The following is a 13,265-nucleotide window of genomic DNA, read 5'->3' on the forward strand; positions in this document are numbered from 1 at the left end:
TAGTACACAAATTATTGTACTTTTATTCTGTAGAAAGAGAATATTACTAAGATATAATATTGTGCACTGTAGCTTTAAGAGTAGATAGATAGAGAGAGATAAAATGATGCCATCGTGCATAGAAAATATTGTGCATTGTCGCTTTAAGAGCAGAGTAAATATTGTATTACTAAGATATAATATTGTGCACTGTCGCTTTAAGAATGGATAGATAGATAGATAGATAGAATGATGCAGTCATGCACAGAAAATATTGTGCACTGTCACTTTAAGAGCAGCGAAGTAAATATTGTGTTACAAAGATATAATATTGTGCACTGTCACTTTAAGAATAGATAGCTAGATAGATCGATAGATAGATAGAATGATGCAGTCATGCACAGAAAATATTGTGCACTGTCACTTTAAGAGCAGCGGAGTAAATATTGTGTTACAAAGATATAATATTGTGCACTGTCGCTTTAAGAATGGATAGCCAGATAGATCGATAGATAGATAGATAGAATGATGCAGTCATGCACAGAAAATATTGCGCACTGTCACTTTAAGAGCAGCGGAGTAAATATTGTGTTACAAAGATATAATATTGTGCACTGTCGCTTTAAGAATGGATAGCCAGATAGATCGATAGATAGATAGATAGAATGATGCAGTCATGCACAGAAAACATTGCCCACTGTCACTTTAAGAGCAGCGGAGTAAATATTGTGTTACAAAGATATAATATTGTGCACTGTCACTTTAAGAGTAGATAGCTAGATAAAATTATGCCATCATGCACAGAAAATATTGTGCACTGTCGCTTTAAGAGCAGCAGAGTAAATACTGTGTTTGCATGATTCAAAAGGTGAGGCTCCGCCCACTCTGTGTTAGGTCAGTTTCGTTTCTTCGATCGTGAGGCGTCTGCTGTAAAAAACGCTTTAAATATGGGCGCATCTAATGACAAACCTCTGAAATGTCCTCTGTGTTATGAGGAGTGTCGGGAGCAGGTGACGCTGACCTGCACTCACAGCTTCTGTCGGGTTTGTATCAGAGAGTTGTGGAGCGGATCTCAGACCGGACCGTATTACTGCCCTGAGTGTAGGTACGAGTACCAGCATCTGCCGGACTATACCGACGGAGCGTCAACATCTGCAGCCACACCAGACACACGTACGTTCATTAACACAAAATAAATGTTGACTTTGTTGACCTTGAACATGTGTAGGTTATTATTATATTGCACATGTGTAAGTTACTCGTGTCGTGACCACAGTCTATGCTCGTGACGTAGTAGGCCACAACTACTCTGTGTATTGATCTGTTGTTGTGGATAAGTTGTCTGTCTCCTATCAGGTTCCAAGCATTAAGCTTTAAATTGTCAATGGGATGATGCATGTATGGGTCTTAAAAGTCATAGAAAAATAAACAAATAAACGTTTCTCAGTCACATTACTAGTTTATTTAATTTGTCTGCTAACAATATCCAACATACTGTATGTTGGGAGAATTATGGTATTTGTGTCTTTCTTATTATTTCAGGAATGACTATTTACACCACAGTACCAATACAATATCTTCCTCCTAATTTCATAACTAGATTTTTAAAATACATTATTGAATGTATTTTAAAACACATTACTAATTATATATATATATATTACACTTTGTGCAAAATTGTACAATTGCAAAATTATTTGAAATGCTGCACTATAATATTTAGTGATATTTACCTTGACCATACAGTAGATAATTCAACTCAAGCTCTACTTTGATAAACAAGTTCTGAATAAAAAATTATTTGGGGTAAAATAGTTTGTTGTGATGGAAATGATGCCACAACTGAAAGATTGCATTTTTGAAAAATGTACTAAGCACAATCATTGTCAAAAAGTTTTTAAAAATTGTACATTTAATTTTCATAGTGTTAAGAAGAAAGAGTCTAGGACGGGGTAAAACAACCCTAAATATAAATAAATAAATAAATATATAAAGTAAGTAAAATCCATTTTAAAAATGACCTTATGAAATTATTGCAATTGTACATCCTAAAATTAAATCATAAAAGCAAGGTAAAAATGTTTCCAAGACTGTTTTAATCTGTTATTCATATATCAAAAATAAAAAGTTGAAATCTGTCAACCCCTAAAAAAACCCTACAATTTCCCAAAGGTGATGAAAACCTTGTAAAACATTATTTTACAGTGACCCTGTTGTATGTTACATGTACTTATTTTAGTAATAACAGTACAATATGCATTATTACATGTAACTAACCCTAGTTCACACCAAGGACGATAACGATAAAGATATAGTTCTAAAAATCGTTCTCAATATTAAAGAATAGCGGAGTCCACACCACAACTACAACGATAAAGGCACACAAAAAAACGATATAAGTTAGTTGGAATCACTTCCAGAACGATTTTTTTCCAGCTGATGAACGATACAAACATTGACAGCCAATCAGAATCCGTCCTGCTATAACGAGCTCTAGAATTGAAAGCGGCAGATGAGCTTATGCTTAGAATAAACAGAGATATAGTTCGCTGGTGTGGACGCTAATATCGTTATCTTTATAGTTATGGTTCTTGGTGTAAACGGGGCTTTAGAGATTGGATTAAGCCCCGTTCACACCAAGAACAATAACTATAAAGATAACAATATTAGCGTCCACACCAGCGAACGATATCGTCTGTTAAGTGCACGCGCGTCTGCCGCTTTAAATTCACGAGCTCGTGATTCTGATTGGCTGTCAATGTTTGTATCGTTCATCAGCTGGAAAAAAATCGTTCTGGAAGTGATTCCAACTAACTTATATCGTTTCTCTGTGCCTTTATCTTTATAGTTGTGGTGTGGACTCTGCTATTCTTTAATATTGAGAACGATTTTTAGAACTATATCTTTATCGTTATCTTTATGGTTATCGTGCTTGGTGCGAACGAGCCTTAACCCTATAGTATGTAAGTAATAAGTGTTGTTAATTTATATTACTCAGTAATTACATGAAACAGTTTTGAAAGTTGTTAAATTGTGAAGATTATAGCACTTGGACTAGAACTTTTATAAAGTGCATGCCTTTCTCTCACAGCCTCGTTTTAATTCATCTTACTTTAAATATGAAATCTAACCTGACCAAGGTCTATTACACTGTAACAAAGACACCATAAAATAAATAACCAAGAAACACTTATATACATTAATGGAATACTATGTTTTCAAGTAGATTGGCCATTCGGAAAGAAGCTGTACAGCCGGCACTCAAAGAAATGGCACGGGAAGAGGAAGTTCAGTTCAGCTTTCCACAGCAGTGGACACAGACTGGGCTCAGCTCCATCTAATAACACCGTCAGTGACTATGACGTAATCAGAATCATTGACTCTGATGAAGACACATCAATACCACGGAAAAGAAAGGCCACAGCAGACGAATGCTCTTCTGGAAGCCAGTCTCCATCAATGGTTTGGGGGACCACCTCTACGAATGAGACATCCTCACAACACACGCCTCCAGACACAGATGAGATGCCATCTGCTCATGTAGAATCATCTCCTGAGAGGAACACAAGTTCCCCTCAGCAAGACCAGCATCCTGTGGCTTCCTGCAGTGACACCGGCTCACCCAGGACGAGCAACACACCTCAGGGAGAGAAAACCCCCTCACCAGCAGTCAGTGCCACCTCTCATACACCTGGAAGGCAGGAAACAGATTTTAACAGTGGAGAGCCCCTCGTTATCTCAGCAGCATCATCGTCAGGCAGACTTTTCAGGAGCAGTTCTGTGCCTTGCCATTACTGTCCCAGTTCAGAACAGAAGGTGGCGGTAAAGACCTGCCTGGTTTGTGGGGCCTCCATGTGCTCCGAGCACCTGCGGGCACACCTGGAAAAGCCGGTTTTCCAGAACCACCCGCTGGTGAACGCTGTGGAGGATGTGTCTCTCTGGAGATGCCAGGAGCACCAGGAGATGAACCGGATCTACTGTCGCTCATGTGCAGTGTGTGTTTGTACTGTGTGCTCCTTGGTTGGTTCACACAAGGGACACGAGTGCATCAGCATTCGCGAGGCAGAGCAGGAGCTCAGGGTGAGAGACTATTGGTCAATTTTACAAAACACCATTTCCCTTTCTAAATAGTTTTTAATTGGTGATTTAATATTTGGCTCAAGATTCTGGTTAAACCTGTAGTTTTTAGTAGTATACTATTGTTCAAATGTTGGTAACATTTAGTTAATGTTTTTGAAGTAATTTTGATCATAAATTCTTTCTATTTTAAAATATTTTAAAATGCAATTCACATGAAGAACTAGAAATAGAAATCTTTTGTAGCAATATAAATGTCTTTACTTTTACTTTTTTGAGTAATGTGTACTTGCTGAATAGGAGTATTAATTTCTTTCTTTCAAAGAAATGGGTTGCTCATTGGTTTATCTGCATTAATCTCTCAGGGTTCACTGAAGGATGAGATGAAAAAAATAAAAAAAACTGAAAAGTCCATTCAGGAAAAACTCTCTGAGCTCAGTGATAAAAAACGTGGTGTCCAGGTAAGTGTGATAATGTTTGTTGATTTAATTGTTGCGGTTTAGCGAGGTTTTTATTGTTACAGTTATTTATTTTTTATTTATTTGATTTATTTTCACCCAAAAATGAAAATTCTGTCATTAATTACTCACCCTCATGCCATTCCAAAGCCGTAAGACCTTCGTTCATCTTCATAACACAAATTAAGATATTTTTGATGAAATCCGAGAGCTTTTGAACATCTTAAAGAACTATCACTTTAAGTTGTTCATGGGTTTATGCTCTCTTTGTCCAATGTTGTTATTAACTAAAACTATTTCAAGTCATTTTTGTTAACTGAAATAAAGCTGAAATAAAATAAAATATCAGAATTAGATAAAAACATAAACTTAAAATGCTTCAAAGAAAATTAGAAATGTTGTCCTGTCAACTAATTGAAAAAAACAAGTTTAAGTTAAAATAATTAAAATTACTAAAAGCTTTATAAATAAAAGTAATAAATTAACATACAATAGCTCTGTGCACTGGAGCTTTTGCTTCCCTCACGTTTTGTGATTCTTGCAGGAAGGGCTGGAGGACGTGCGGGCGGCCGTATTGCAGCAGTATCAGGCCATGCGGGTAGCTCTGGAGCAAGAGGAGGAGCAGGCTTTACTCTGTGTGACCCAGGAAGAGGACAGAGTGCTGGGAAGCACTGAAAAGCAGCTGCAAACATTACAGGGTGCCTTGATATCTAGCCAGAGTATATTAAACACCCTGCAGGGAATGACCAATGCTGAAGGGGCGTCTAAGTACCAGGATCAGGCCTTCATCATGGTATGACAAGCAGCAGTGATCTTAAACTGATCTAAATATTCAAAAGAAAATATAATTTTTAAACTTTTATTTTATTAATGAAATTACAAATGCATATATGTAATGCAATTTTTACTGTTTATTTCAGGAATACAGCAAGATGGCAGGACAGTAAGTAAAATGGTTCAAATATTTGTTGATTATTATATAATTATGTGCATTAAGTAAAACTGATGTCCTCCGCCAGACTGGCTGAATTGTCTGATCCTGTACAAAATCTTGAGACACCCGAAGAGATAAACCATAACCGGCTGGACTGTCTTAATGATTGGACTGAGAGGAGACTGGAGACTGTGCTCCTATCACTGCCTCATCGAGACCCTTTCAGACTGCTGTGTGAGTCTTTTACACACTTCACACAGTATAAATCATACTACAATACTGGAATAACATATAAAAATTATAAGATGACCTATAGCGATGATATGAATTCAGAATAAGCTCATTAAAGTTCTTTCTCTGAGATGCTTTAAGACATTTTTTTATATTATTGACATTTTAAACAAATTTAAATATTTTTTATCAGTCCACTGATCAATGTATGTCAGTAATTGTACAAATATGTGCTGTACATTATAATAATTTTTTGTAAATATTTGTAATGTTTGTACCACTTACAGTTTTTCTTCAATTGCATTTTTAAAAGAATTAGTATTATATTAAAGGGATAATTCACCCAAAAATGAAAATTCTGTCATCATTTACTCACCCACAAGTTGTTCCAAGCCTGTACGAGTTTCTTATCTGAACACAAAAGAAGAGATTTTTGAAGAATATGGGTAATAAAACAGTTTCTGGTCTTCATTGACTTGCATATAGTATTGTCAATGGGGACCAGCAGAATTCTTCAAAATATCTCCTTTTATGCTCAACGGAAGAGAGAAACTCGTACAGGTTTGGAACAACCTGAGGGTAAATGATGACAGAATTTTTATTTTTGAGTGAACTCTCCCTTATTAAACAAGGATGAATTTAATTTATCAAAAGACATAATGTTACAAAATATTTCTATTTCAAATAAATGCTGTTCTTTTGAACTGTCTATTCATCAAATCCTTTTCGACAGTGATGTTTCTTGAGCACAAAATCAGCACATTAGAATGATTTCTGAAAGATCATGTGGCTCCGAGTAATGACTCCTGAAAATGACAGGAATAAATTACATGACCCTCTCTGTGAAATCCAGGCTAAAGTCTCAAAATCTAATGAGATAACAAGGATCAAAGTTTGATTTCAGCCATTAATTTCACTATGATTTCAATCTTTGACATGGTCTTACTCAGTCAATATTAAAGATATCAAGGTTACATTTTCACAGAATGTTATTTACATTATGAAGGATGATTTTATGTAAAAAAAACAGCAAATCACAAAAAAAATGACTTTAGCTGGGTTTTCACAGCCAGGGTCACAAATATTTTAAATTGTAATCATACAGTATTTCAGTATTATAATGCTACAGATTCCATACAGTTATGAAAGAAAATTGATAAAATATTATAATTGCCCTCAGTCACCCTACTGTATGTATATACAGTATATCTTCATTACACTATTATGATAGTATTTTGTCATTTGTTGTCATTGTTGCTCACACGTGCTGCCTGGTGAAGTAAAAAATATTAATTGGGGCCACTGGAAGAGTTGATTGGCAGGCACGAATATAATGTTTGACAGCTGATGTTTCTGTCTGCAGATGGGATAAGCCCAACTCTAGATCCTGATACTGTCCATCCGAAGCTGGTGCTGTCAGATGAGAACAGGACGGTGCAGTACAGTGAGACCCAGCAGGACTACCCCGAGCAGGAGTCACGCTTCAACATTTTTCCTCAGGTGTTGGGCTCTCATGCCATAGACGGAGGCTGCTGCTACTGGGAAGTTGAGGTCTCTCTGGATGAGGGCCGCTGGAAGGTGGGCGTCTGTGATGGACAGATAGGCAGAAAGGGACAAAAGGACATCTGCCGTATTGGTTTCTACCCTAATTCTTGGTGTTTAATTTATGAGAAGGGAAAGGTGGAAGCCCTACACGATAAGGTAGCTTCACCTGTGTGTTCTGCAGAACTCCGGAAGGTCGGGGTGCTGCTGAATTTTAACGAGGGTCGTTTGTCTTTTTATAGCGTGGCCAGGGAGGGATCTCTTTCTTTGCTCTACAGTTTTGAGCATACGTTCACTGAGCCACTGTATCCGGCACTGGCGGTTTCTAAAACGCAGCTCAGCATCTGTGATATATTTACCAAGACCGCTACAGACTAGACTATGTTTGTGCTTTTATGAAAGGCTTTATTATCATGTTAAAGGAATACTTTTTTTTTTTACTTAGGCTATCCAAGATGGATGTGACTTTCTTTCTCCAATATAACAGTAGCAGATTTTTAGCTGTGCCCATCATCCTTTGTGATTTATAAAATGAAAAACACAAAATTAACCCATGCGGCTCCTGATGATATATTGAGGGTCTGTGCAAGAAACTGAACATTATTTACATTTTTTCCTTAGCCTCAGACAAATGTGCGAATGTGAAATTACGCCATTGTGGTTTACAACAGGATCAAAAGAAAATACCATTTCGAACAATACAAGCATGCAAACATCAAATGAGAGAAAGAGTGAGAATGCGGGACCATTTATCTGAGGCTATGAATCACAGGTAATAATGTTTAGTTTCTTGCACAGACTAATCGTTTCACTTCATAAGACCTCAAAATATCATCAGGAGCCACTGGGATTCATTTTGTGTTTTTGTAGTGATTTCTTTCCTCTCAAAGTGACTTGTATGAATCACCAAAGACCATGGGTTTAGCTAGAAATCATCTTTAATGTTCTACTGAAGAAAAAAGTCACCTATATCTTGGATGGCCTGAGGGTGAGTAAATAAACAGCATTTTTTATTTACTATTGAACTATTCCTTTAAGCAATACAAATCATTTTTACAGTCCACAAAACATAATTTCCAAGTCGCAACTGCTGAACCCGAGTGTAAGAGGTTTTGAAAACAATGGCCTATTTTTTTTCTGAATGATTGATGATGATGATGATGATGGTGGTGGTATTTGCTGGTTTTTAATGGGTAGGATTTACATATCTGACCTTTTAAAACTCTATTTCCATTCCAAATATGTTTTATATATCCATTTATATGTCAATTGGAAATGGTGTTTTATCAAAACAATCTTGCACAGCATTTTTACTTTTTTCAGCCATTTCTTGAACTTCTTTTTATGTTTTTGCTACGAGTAATTTTATCACTTGAGATAAATAATTTGTATTTTTATATCGAGTAAAATATAAAATTGCACTATATTTACATGCACACATAGAAATCAAATGAAGGCAAAATCAAATGTAAAAAAATATCTGAAGACAACAACTATTCAACATTCCAAATGAAACTCAGAGATTTAGTCTTATTTCATAAATGTAATAATAAACACTTTCCAACATGGAACATGTTTCCATTCATTATCCAGGTTTATTTTTATGTATATATTTTTCTACTAGTATCTCAATCAATTTTCTGATGGTTTTGAAATGTTTACTACCATATCTATGTCATCTGTTTTATAGGTTTTGCCAATGTTGAACTACTTAATATTTCAGCCTGTTTATAATATGAATATTCCAGTTCAACTCTAGGTGGCAGTATTGTTCAATATCTAAACAGAGGAAATGTTGGCATTTAATTCAAACTGAGGAAATCAAACAGATAGTTTGAACTGTGCTGCAGTGCTTAATGAATTAAATGCAGATGATTCTTAAAAATGGTCTGATTGTTTTGTTTTTTTCCTGTACTGTACTGCATTGTATTGTCAGAAAAGCTTTTCTCTTTTTTTGTGTTTTGTAAATAACATTGTGCCCTTTTATTTTCCTTCGAGCCACTTGTGGGAGGAGTCCATCAGGTGCAAGACAAAGTGAGTCATCTGTTCCAAGAACATCTCTCTGTACCGCACCCTCACACAATTCAATTCATTTCAAATCAATACAAATTACCCGGTTAATAAATACAAATAAAAAGTGAAGAAAACATATAGTGAAGATGTGATAAGACCCCTTTGGCAAGTCAATACATGCCTGTATAGACAGATTCAAATGACTTCTGCCATGCTGATAAATCATTCATTTGTTTATAGTATACATTTTTTAATGCACCTTTAGTTTACAAGTAAATCCAATTCATTCGTTTATCTGAAATGTTAAATACTCAGTCATCCAATATTCTATTGTATTTTTAAAAAGTTTTCAAATTTAAAATCTTACAATCTCACAATACTCATGATGGGAAATATAACCTAGTCTTTCAGCTTTGTAAGAGTTGCCATTTCACTTTTGAAACATTTCCTCTGAAGTTCCACCTCCACATTTTTTTGGTAGAACATCTCTACAGGCAAACTAGGTGCACTGCCATGGCAACAAACCTGTGCCCTAAGCCAGGCTCTATCTCAGCGGTACAGACATTTAGTCAGGGGTCATTTGGCTCCCAGCTGCCTGAAAAACAGGTGCAGAGCCGCTCCGTCACTCTGCTGTAACTGGCAGAAATATGTGAGCTGCCTTACAGCTGCTCACCGTACTCTGACTGCTTGCATGTTGTTTCTATCCCAGTGTGAATTTAAAACAGCTGAGACATGAAGAGGACACCCAGTCCTACTGAGATAAAACTAATTTACTGGAGAAATTCATTTGTCATTGCTTTTTCCTAAGGGCTGAGTAGACTTGATGCTGGATGTGTGTTATTTTTGATATTCCAATATTCAGAATTAATCAAAATTGTTTATATATAGACCTTGTCTCTTACATCGTTATGAAGTGGTGGTAAGAAGCAAGCAAAGCTGTATTGATGACCTTATTTGCACTTTTATCTTTGTCTCTGGGGAAATCACTTTAATGTTCTGAATTGGTTCACTGTAAAAAATGATATGATCAATAAGTCCTGGCAACATATGTTTTTCCCGTTAGTTTAAAGCGTCTGTAGTATGTATGTTTTTTTCCTTTGAAATATCAGTTTCAGTAAGGATATGCAATAAGCGCAATGTAGATAACTCATCATTACAAGTTCACTCACTTGTAATGTCTTTAAGAGCACTTTAATTAAAGCAATAGTTTTCCCCATCACAAAAATTGGCTGAAAATTTACTCCCACAGGCCATCCAAGCGATGAGTTTGCTTCTTCATCGGAACAGATCTGGAGAAATTTGACATTACACTTGCTCACCAATGGATCCTCTGAAGTGAATGGGTGCCGTCGGAATGAGAGTTCAAACATCTGATAAAAACACACAAGCAATCCACTTGACTCCAAACCATCAGTTAACGTCTTGTGAAGTAAATGGACTTTTTCACTGAAGGAAGCATTATTATGGTTTATGAACTCGTATTTTGACCAGAATCGGTGTTAAAACACCTTAATTATGGATTTGTTTCTTACAAACACGCAGCTTTTTTTTTTTTTTTTGATGGACTGGGGTCACATAGATTACTTGTGGGTTATTGTGATGTTTTTATCAGCTGTTTGCACTCTCATTCTGACGGCACCCATTCACTGCAGAGGAACCATTTGTGAATAAAGTGACGTAATGCTTAGTCTGTATGAAAAATGTTATAAATGCAGATTGTTATCTGAAGGATATTATGTTTTGTAATCTGTGTTTTCAATGATCGAAAGACACCAGTTAATAATTTTTAACAGTTTTGTTAAAATATAAAAATATATAAAATGTAATAACTAGTTCCACAGCAATTTCTTATGATGCCCAAATAATAAACATTAGTTGAGGTTGGAAACTTCTGTAAAATTTCTGTGGAACTAGTTGTAGATAATTAGTTAACTCCCATAACTCAACTAAATCTCAGTTGGCCTGAGGGTGAATCATTTTCAGCATGTATTCATATTTGGTGACCTGTTCCTTTGAACCATAAGGAAGCCCTTTGTTGATCATGTGTGTATACAACATCTCCTTGTATACTATCTATAGATGGTTCCCCTGGCAACAATGCCTTTGACTGTTCCACATCTCGGAATATACTATTATACCTAACGGCAATCCGGAGTGCAAGGAGCTTTTGTCTGGGACTTTCTGTGCCATTAAGGCAGATCTTATTTTCTGGTGATTTGACTTTGAATTCTCTGAGCACATTGCCTCATCATTTTCTTCACTTATTATCGTTGTTCCCGTGAGGATGTTCATTTCAGCCTTTAGCACAGATGGCCAGGGACAGAGGACATGACCAGCTGGCTAATGTACATATTCCAAGAACTCTCTCAGAGGACAAGGCTTTTGACACTGTCCTCAATGTGACTTGAGACTCGGAACACAGTGTATACTGTATATAAAACGCCTTTCCACCTACTTGACCCTAGAATGCATCACCTAAAAAACATCCAAATTAAACTGATTTTTGAAGGAAAAAAAAAAAAGTAGGTTGGAGACTTGGTTTATCCATTGGTTATTAATTATATGGCGTCAAATCTGAATGCAACCTTGAAGGAAACAGCCAGAGTCGACTAAATCGACTAAAGTCGACTAAATAATTGGAGGTTTTTTTGATTCACTGGAATATTGAATTTTGATATTTTAATTAAAAATTATTTAAATAAAAACATGGATGAATCATTCACAATAAGATCACTAACATGCCTTTAGAAAAAAGAAAGGGTGAACTGGATTCAAGGTTTCAAAAATGACGTGTACTGGATTCAATGGTTTCTTCAAAGAAAAGACATCTTGTTTTTAGCTTTATTTTCTGTGTAATAAAATTATTTAATTATTATTTTAAATTATTTCTGTGTAATTAAAATATTTATTATTTTAAATATTTAACTGAAATATTTTATTCTGGTAATTTTTGCGGATTATTTAGCAATGACCCTTGCAGACAGGGCCAGCAAAACGTTTTTGACCTCTCTGACTCACAGAATGCTGTAGTAAATTTATTGGCCCATTTATAATTTTTATTTATTTATTTTTTTAAAACACAAAATATGAGATTGACAGTCAAAAATGGAAATATTGGCTAAAAAAATAAAATAAATTAAAAACCACACCCTGTTGCGTCAGTGTTAGCTCTTTAACTTCTAAGGTTAAAATGGCAATTCTGAAGAAAAAAAAAAAAAATGAAATGAAAAATCTGTGAAGGAGCTTTTGTGGTAAATTCAGTAACATTACATACAATATAAAACATTCAGTATGACCACTCAAAGGACTTTTGACATCAACCTCATATGACTGACACTTGTATATTTAACTTGAGATTCGTGAAGAATTCCATCTTAAAATGAAAAGTGACATAACCAGCTCCCTTTGGCAGCAAATTCATTTAAGCGGAAATATTCACTTGAGGGAATTCACTCACAGTCGACATATAAAGCATACTAACAACAATGTTGTTTCCTCTCTCATCCTCATAATTTTCATTAAATGGGTTTGACAGAGTATGTCAGTCCTTTAATTAAGCTGTCACTCAGTGAGACCACAATTATGATGGATGGAACAGATCTCTCAGTTGAGACTGACATTCTGGGTATTGTAATCGAAATAGACATAACCAGCTACTCAAAACAAATTTACATACAGCACAAGCTCTTAAGCATGTTTAATGCTTGCAGGACTTTTACTGAGATGGCAGTAAGATGGAAATGATTTCTGAGCTTTTCACACAGCTTTGTAAACTTACATTAGCAGTCTATTCAAACACAAGTCCATTTGTGTTCATAGTGATGTTCACTTACAATTAGAATTTGCCTTACTTGTGAGAAAATCAGGTCTGCAACTATTAGTTAAGAGTTACGCTAAGTACACACAAACAATATTAATTTAAAATATGTATATAATTGCTATATACACCTATATATACTATATACTGTACACTCTCAGAAATAAAGGTACAAAAGCGGTCACTGGTGCGGTACCTTATCAAAAGGTACACT

General features: G+C 35.6%; 1 protein-coding gene across 1 annotated transcript; it reads left to right on the plus strand.

The window, feature by feature from the left end:
- The first annotated feature begins 864 nt into the window (after window positions 1-864).
- si:dkey-29p10.4 (E3 ubiquitin/ISG15 ligase TRIM25) lies at window positions 865-8,799 on the plus strand. The gene is made up of 7 exons (XM_058750498.1): window positions 865-1,152; window positions 3,206-4,059; window positions 4,422-4,517; window positions 5,059-5,307; window positions 5,435-5,457; window positions 5,534-5,682; window positions 7,043-8,799. Exons 1-7 carry the CDS (start codon window positions 927-929, stop codon window positions 7,597-7,599), a joined length of 2,154 nt encoding a protein of 717 aa, XP_058606481.1. The 5' UTR covers window positions 865-926; the 3' UTR covers window positions 7,600-8,799.
- The last annotated feature ends 4,466 nt before the right edge of the window (window positions 8,800-13,265 follow it).

Source organism: Onychostoma macrolepis, chromosome 18 (genome assembly GCF_012432095.1).
Source record: "Onychostoma macrolepis isolate SWU-2019 chromosome 18, ASM1243209v1, whole genome shotgun sequence".
Taxonomy (NCBI): Eukaryota; Metazoa; Chordata; class Actinopteri; order Cypriniformes; family Cyprinidae; genus Onychostoma; species Onychostoma macrolepis.

Coding starts and splice junctions, on each gene's coding strand:
- si:dkey-29p10.4 (XM_058750498.1), top strand. CDS start 927: ATGGGCGCATCTAATGACAAACCTCTGAAATGTCCTCTGTGTTATGAG. Junction 4,060..4,421: donor AGGCAGAGCAGGAGCTCAGG/GTGAGAGACTAT, acceptor TTAATCTCTCAG/GGTTCACTGAAGGATGAGAT. Junction 5,458..5,533: donor TACAGCAAGATGGCAGGACA/GTAAGTAAAATG, acceptor GTCCTCCGCCAG/ACTGGCTGAATTGTCTGATC.